This window comes from Pituophis catenifer, unplaced genomic scaffold (genome assembly GCF_029215685.1).
Source record: "Pituophis catenifer annectens isolate HBS135680 unplaced genomic scaffold, rPitCat1.0.hap2 SCAF_2, whole genome shotgun sequence".
Classification (NCBI taxonomy): domain Eukaryota; kingdom Metazoa; phylum Chordata; class Lepidosauria; order Squamata; family Colubridae; genus Pituophis; species Pituophis catenifer.
This window is the reverse complement of record NW_027256882.1, coordinates 179,631,471-179,639,703: the sequence shown is the minus strand read 5'-3', so window position 1 is coordinate 179,639,703 and position 8,233 is coordinate 179,631,471. Positions and strand designations below refer to the sequence as shown.

Sequence of the window (8,233 nt, the reverse complement as noted above, 5' to 3'; positions counted from 1 at the left end):
GTGACTGGATGCAGATTCCCTCGCTCTTCCTCTCCCCTTTATTAGTTGCCATAATTTCCAGCTTTGGAGGCATGAGATGGTGATCTGATGTAAGAAATAAACGGCCTGCCCTGTGTTAGCCGGATTCAGTGCTCTGTTCTTGATATCTCAATAGAGGTAGGAGATATATTTATGTCTATTCGCTGCAATTAAATCAATTCCTCCCGATATTTGGATGTATCAATAAGGATCTTGCATAGGAGTATATCCGCTGCATTTATGCATGAGTTACTGTCCCTGCTTATTTTTCTCCATTTGGTTGCAAGAATGAACTGGGTCTCCCATTTTTAACTGGGGAAAAACGTTATTGGAAGGACAAGTTGTTGTCTGTTAGCTTTAGTTGTTAGTTCTCTAGTCTTCCACCCCCCACACACAAAGTTTGATATACGTGACTTGAATCATAGAATCATAAGGTTGTAAGGGACCCTGGAAGTATTCTGGTCACAAACCCCTGCCCAGGGCACAAGACCTAATACCATCCTGAACAAATGATTGCCCAATCTCTTCTTGAAAACTTCCAGTAATGAAACACCCACAACTCCAGGAAGCAAGCTCTGCCATTGATTAATTATTCTGTCAGGAAATTCCTTCATAATTTCAGGTTGGATCTCCCTCTGATGAACTTCGGCCTATTGCTTCTTGTCCTGTTTTGGAGAAAAAGTTGACCCCCTCTTCTCTGTGACACTCAGCCCCTCAAGCACGGAAAGACAATTATATCTTGCCTAACCCTTCTCTTTGTTATACCTAATTCCCTTAACTGTTTATCATATGATTTGGCCTCCAGACCCCTTGTCATCTCTCTTGCTCTTCTCTATACTCTTTCTAGGGTCTCAGCATCTTTTTTGTATCATGGTGACCAGAACTGAACACCATATTCCATGTGTGGCCTCACTAGTGCAGTATAAAGCAGTTCTATTGCTTCTCAGGATCTTGATGCTTCTGTGGATGCAGCATAGATCTTATCGGCCTTTTTGGCAGCTGTAGCACACTGCTGGCTGATACTTAAGTGGTGGTCCACCAGGACACCTACCGTAGACCCCTCTCAGAGTTACTACTGTTGAGCTAGGTACCGCCTATTCTACAACTCTGCATTTGGTTTTTCTGCCTAAGCGCAGAACCTTACTTTTCTCATTACTGAACTACATTGCATTGGATAGGGCCCAATACTCAAGTTTATCAAGATTCTTCTGAATCTTGAATCTATCTTGCTAAATGTTAGCAATTCTCCCATCTTGGTGTCGTTTGCACATTTGATTAGTTCCCCTTCTATCCCCCTCATCTAGGTCATTTATGAAGATGTTGAAGAGTACTGGGCCTAAGACAGAACCTTGAGGTACCTCACTACATGCTTCCCTCCACATAGATTGAAGACTACACACTGTGTGGTTGGTCAGTTAATTGTGAATCCATCTGGTGATGGTACTGTCTATCCCACATTGTTCTATTCAGGGGTGGGTTCTACTTACCTTTACTACTGGTTTGCAATGGGATCGTTGCTTCTGCACATGCGTAGCAGACTGCTGATGACAACATCCAGGGCCGTGGGAGGGGCCTCCCGCCAGTTTTACTACCGGTTCTTGTGAACCGGTCCGAACATGGGGCAACCCACCACTGGTTCTATCTTACCAAGAAGTAGGCTGTGATTTACTTTGTCAAATGCCTTACTGAAGTCCAAGTTTTTTTATTATTATCCACTGCATTTATTTATTTATTATCCACTGCATTTCCATGAACCATTAATTTAGTCACTTTATCAAAGAAGGTAATAAGGTTTGACTGGCATTGGCATTGGTCTGATAGTTTTTAAACTGGCTGTTTGATTTGTGGCCATGATTACATTTTATGACAGTGAACACTGTAAATAGCCAATATTACCCTTGCACTTAATATGTATGCCAGAGAATCAGTGCGGGTGACTGTATGGTTAGCAAATGTCTTTGCTCAGCTTAGAGATGGTTTCTAAGCCTGGCTCTTCTCAAAAACTTTTTGTGTTAAATTATTTTGGGAGAAAACCACCAAGGAATCCCTGAACTTTAAAAAAAATCACAGAAGAAAACACCCAAGCAAAACTTCCACTTGGAAGCCGATTGATCCTGCTATTTTATACCATCTGTTAACACCGAAGTAAGTGAAAAGGCTTGGCGAGCCCATGGCTAGGAGGCTTTTGTTTTGCAGGGGATTGTGAAATTTAAATATTAAAGTTAGGGGCAAAATGGAGGAAGGATTGCTATGTACAGAATGTGAGGTCTTGCAGATATAAACAATATAAATTTATAAGTTTATTGAGCATATTTAATATTAGATTGTCACAATAAGAGGCACATGCCACACATGTATAATACATGACTGCCAAAACACAATAGGGCCTGGGGTGTAAGGCAAAGATTAGAAACGGAAATGTGTTTGGGACAAGAAGGATACCTACACTTTTAGCTACCTAGTTATATTTTACATTTACCGTTGCTTTGCAACTGCTGAAAATTAGTAATAAATACATTTTTTTCATCTGCAGAATCCAAATAGAGTTGCAGGTTTGTGCCCATCTGGAGTTCCACAAATGCACAAAAAATTATAGAGGGGAAATCTGAAGCTCTCTCTAGCAATTGGCCAATTCTTTTCCACAATATGTGCATCCTTTTGATCTATCGGACCACCACTCTCTTATAATTCTGGCTAAGAATAGCATGAGTTGTAGTCTCACATATGTAGATTAGTGGGAAAACTGGCATATACAATTCAGTATATTGGTTATTTACGGGACCGCCTACTACCACCAATAGCCTCCCACCGGCCAGTACGCTCTCATAGAGAGGGACTCCTCCGGGTGCCGTCAGCCAAACAGTGTCAGCTGGCGGCCCCTAGGGGGAGAGCCTTCTCTGTGGGGGCACCTACCGTCTGGAATGAGCTCCCCCCAGAGATACGGAGGATCCCGGATCTGCGCATCTTCCGCCGCGCTGTGAAGACCTTTTTATTCCATCAAGCGGGCTTGGCCTAATCTCCTCCATCCTTTTAATATGTAAATTTTAATCTGTTTTTAAATTATTGGGGTGTTTTAATCTGTCCAGGCCAAAATGATTTAATTTGATTTTATCTGGTTTTTAAATTTTGTGTATTTATGTATTTTATTGCTTGGCTGTTCACCGCCCTGAGTCCTTCGGGAGTAGGGCGGTATACAAATCAAATAAACTAAAAATAAACTAAACTAGTATACCCCACCAGTCTGTCTTCCTTTATTAGCCCAGTTGCAGAAGAAAATACAATATTAATATGATTTACATTTTCTCAAAGTTTGGTATTATGGCAGATTGTTCCAGTTAAAATTGCACACAACCACTCTGAGAAATGTTACTGGCTTTTCCTTAAACTTTTCCAGCTCTTCTCAACATTTTTTAGGATGTTTGCAGGAAGATAAACTTGTTTAGTTGCTTGGAAATGTTGTGCAAACATCATGTAGTGTTTCTAATTTGAGAATTACTAATGCCATCAAAATAAAACAAATCTATGTTGAGTGTCCCCATTAAACCAAACTGTTCTGAGTCAACATAGTGCATCTCATTAACTTGTTTCGTTTCATTTTTTTCCTTTTCAGCTTTGCTTTATGGTCATTTGAATCTCAGAGCAGCAGATTTAGTTCCTCTCTAAGAGATCAAATGAATAACCATGGAAGCACCACCACCCTGAAAGCTGTTGGTTGTGAGACCAACTTGAATACCAACCCAAGAATTAATTAATTAAATTTAATGCTGGTGTGTGACCATAATAAAAATGGGTTGATTATTGAATTTGTTTGCTGCCCATCTCACCATGAGTTCATTTGTAAATTATCAAATGTGAGAGAACATTTGTGACCCTCGCCAACACTCAAAAAGCCATTGCATTATACTTTTCCACCAGGCGTTCTCTCCTTTTGCCCTGAACCTTCCTTGGTGCCCAGCCATTCCAGCAGATCCAGCTCTACTAATTTCAACTGAGTGGAACAGGAGACTAGGGAATGTAACTGTCCATTCTGGTTGTGATTGAGGCTCATTGATGAAATTACAATTCATGTAAATAGTGTTAACAAGGCTTTCATGTGAGACCTGCAGAGCACTTTATACGTAAGTATAACCATGTAAGTGGGATCCATAGGCCTCTTTGACAATCAGTGTCTACTTTGATGAAAGGCATGGATGTTTCATGGAGGAATTCATGTTGCATATGCGTGCATGCTGGTTAATAAATCTTCAAGCTATAGCATACTTCCTTGTTTTATTTTATTTTTTTAACCAAGGAACACATGCGGTAAATGAAAACCACTACCTAACATAAAGAACTGATCTCACGCTTGCTGCAGCCCCACTTGCAACAGGCATTGCTCAGGCTTTCCATAACATCTCGGGCTCCGCGATCCAAAGGCCAGGGCTCTTCGGAGAGGGCATAGCTCTGCCGACCTTGCCAGCTCCCATAATTGTCAGAGGGATCCTGTTGGGAGGAATGCACTGGATTCCATTCATTGGATAATGATGTTGCATCAAATGCTTCTGCAGGATCTCCCCCAAGGAGAGCACTAAGATTTCCTACAATGAGAAGATAACACTGGAAAGTAGGGAGATCAGCGGCAACATATTGGGCTGAATAAATGGACTCTGTGCTAGGAAGTCAATTGAATCGGAATATCTTAAAGTAATAAGCATTAGTTGAAGCTGAATAAGCATTTAGGCAACACCCACATTTAACATCCTCTACAGAAGTAGCAAAACCTACATTTTTCAAAACACCTTTGGAAAACAAATGCTTTGTAGGCTGTCTTGGTGAATTGTTATTACCTTCATTGGTAATATCTATGTTTTGTAAATAAACAAAATATCTGAAATAAACCTCAAACAAAAGGCTGAGCAAATTCTAAGATTAGCAGATACTCAGATGTTACCATTCAGATTTACCTTTTTCAAACAGAGCTTGAGTCTCAGTATTTCAAGCATCTTTTTTGAAGAAGGGAAGAAGGTGAGCAATGGTTGGATAGCAGCATTTTCTACATATCAAAGTCAATGGAAGTGAAGATGATCATTGGTTAGTGTAAACTGCAGGATTGGGCCTCAGAACATTGGTGGGAAAATGCCATGTGTCAATTTAATTGCCATCTGATCTCTTTGGGCAACCAAAAGCATATTGAAAGGGGCGTGACATTAGAAGGAAATGCTTGCAATTTAGTTTCCCAGACAGGGATGTTTAACTTGTCCCTTGTCTACAGCTTTGTAATTATATCCTCTTTCTCCAACCCCAATCACTTTCAGAGGTGCAGCTTCTGTTTTGAATAGAGAGACAGGAAAGAGTGAGAAGAAATCGGCTAAAGCTTAAGAAAGGATTATGGTATCTCTAACTGAAGAAGGGATGCTACTTTGATGTGCCTTGGTTTCTGCATTTTTCTTGACATATACGCTTTTTTCGGTACCAGATAAGATGTGTTTCTCAAATGGTATCCAAGCTTTGCACCTAAAAGGTTCCACATTTGGTTTCCAGCATCTCTTGGAAGAGCAGAAAAGACTCCTGTTTTCTACAGGAATGCCTTCTACCAGCCAAGTATTGCATTGTCCATTAGTAAGTTTTCCATTAGGGAAAACCTAATACAATAAAAGTCTTCTTATATTTTTATATGATTCCAACTGGACAGATTATACCTACTTTTAAACCCAAACTAGCATTCTTGCGAGGGTATGGGTGACAAATCTCATGTAGCAAGGTATTTACTGACTGGGGTAATAGGAATTTAACCCAACTTGCACAAACTGAGTAATAAAAGTTAATTAAATTTGTTGGTGAATGGCAGGGCAGCATCCCTGAATGTGTCTTCTCACAGCTACCCTTTGTTGGAAATACCCTAAGCGCTATGAATCAAAGAAGCTGAGCCAAAGGTAATGGAGCAAAGGGCTAGAAATTGCATGGCCCTGCCTTAGTGCAGCAGCTTCTTAGTCCTTTCCTGTTCTGTAACTCACAAGCATTATATGCTCTTGCAAGTTTCCACTAATCAGCTGCATACAAACTCACACAGGAAGCAATGCAAGGACAGCTTCAAATGTATGGCACAGTAGTGAACCACACAGCAATCCTGAGCTGATGGCCATGCTTATAACAACAATAATAATAACAACATAATTTTGGTTAATTCTCAGGCCAGTCCAATTGTCAGCTCCTCCCAATTCCACCATGGTCAGAGCATTCTTTCCATTTTTTTATAATTCTTTTTAAAGCAGCAGTTTGTGAATGAAAAGCTGCTCTTCCCTTCATGGCTTTCTTCTTACAGTTCTTAGCTGGGAATTTTAGGAACTGTAATTCCCAGCTAACATGGTCCTGCATAATTGGAATCACAGTCCTATTCTGTTTGGAGGATATCACATATGATAATGCTCTACCTTAACTAGACTCTACCTCAAGTTTGCCAAGTTTGCCAACACGCCCTTTGCTCACCTGCTCGTCTCCAGCGGGATCCTCCACAAGTGAAGATGACAGCACGGATGAACTCCCTGCCACACAGCTTGACACCATAGGGGGGTGTCCTAGCTTCACTCACCAGCCATTTCTCTGAAAGCAGCACTCCAAGCACCAGAGCCAGGAGGAACTTGGGCATGGCTGAGAGCTCTGCAAGACAGACAGGAATTGGGTTTCCTGTGACAGCAGAACTGCCTTTTTGCCAGCTTCTGTGTAGCTGAGTCCCTTTTATATCTCCAGGTGGATATGAGCATCTTTCCGGCCATCTCCCCAATTAACAGCAGGAGGGGATAGAGACCTTTCTTGGTGGAGGAGAACTTGGAGATGTACGCTAATCAGAGATAACCTTTTCCTTGTTATCAGCTGGGCAGATAGGGAATTGTGTTCAGCGCTTACCTGGCCTTTCCTGGCAGGGACAGACATGTAGGTGCATACAGAGAAAATGCACAGCAAGACATGCAAATGCTGATAATGAGCGGGAGAGGAACATAGACAGAACAACTCCCCAAGACTCCCCACACTTATTTATGAATTTAGAAGACTTTTATGTCCCAAATATATCAACGGAAGCAGGAAGGCAGACAAGCACGGTTCCCACTTTTATTATATCTCCTAGTTTACCCTGATCAGCTTGGGCATTTGTCAGGAGTAGCTGGGAATTATACCGGAATTGCCTGCAATGCACTAGGATAGAGACAGTTCCTGTTGTACTACATACTTCTATCTAACCTCAGATCTATCCTCAACAGTGGTGCTCCAGAGCAACTTTCCCTTGTATTTGTGTTGTTTATTGGATTTATCAGGTCATTAAATCAGGAGGCTTAAGACATTGTACATAGTTAAACTCCATTAAAATACAATATAAAATCAAATAAGTTATGGGAAGAATACTTACCAACTACCAATCATCCATTAGTCTGATTCAGAAATTGTCTTAATCTCTGGCCTCTTTCAATAGCTACTTTTTCTTGGTTTTTAAAACAAAGGTGGAGTTATATCAACCATCTCTGGGTGGGGATGGTATTCCAAGGGGCTGGACTGGACATGACTCTGGTGTTTCACAAGATGTAGCTGTGTAGTTACTGAGACCTGAAGCATACTGTGCCTTTGATCTTATATAGGAAGGGCAGAGATAATAGGAGAAAGTTGTTCATTAAAGAACCAGGCTTTATAGATGACAATCAATACCTTAAATTGCATCCAAAAGCTCACTAGTAAACAGTGTAGCACATGGAGCAGAGGTGTCACCTGGGCATATTGAGGTGCACCCATAACAAAATAGTCTTATGACTATTTTAATTTAGACAATGATCTTCAACAGACGCTCCATGCAGAGGACATTGTGAGAGGTGCCTAAGGCATGAATAACTATGAGCAAGTTCTCCTGATACAAAAAAGAGTACATGAGATAGATCTAGGAAAATGGCTGCTGCTTGCTCTTTCTACAAGAGCTGTGAGTTCATCTTATATCACAGTTTGGTCTGGGGAAGTGCAACCACATCACAATTAAAGATGGAGGATCTCCAACAAAGCTGATCTATAAACCCCAAACTATTCTGCATTGTTAGGTTTGAGCCTCAACATTTTTTTCTTTTCAGACAGGCAGAGAGCACATCAATAGCATCACTTGGTCAGCCAGGGGTCAAGATGTACAATCTGATGATTTTATATTAGACAGATATCTGACACCATGCTATTGGATGACCTTCCTCATGGATCTCATGTAGAT

At 40.9% G+C, this 8,233-nt stretch overlaps 1 protein-coding gene across 1 annotated transcript; it reads right to left on the bottom strand.

Annotated features, from left to right (window-relative positions):
- Window positions 1-4,270: 4,270 nt before the first annotated feature.
- RLN3 (relaxin 3) lies at window positions 4,271-6,770 on the bottom strand. Its single transcript, XM_070935243.1, is given in 3 exon segments — window positions 4,271-4,595; window positions 6,484-6,703; window positions 6,705-6,770. Coding segments are annotated over 3 exon segments (543 nt in total). The 3' UTR covers window positions 4,271-4,338.
- Window positions 6,771-8,233: the final 1,463 nt, after the last annotated feature.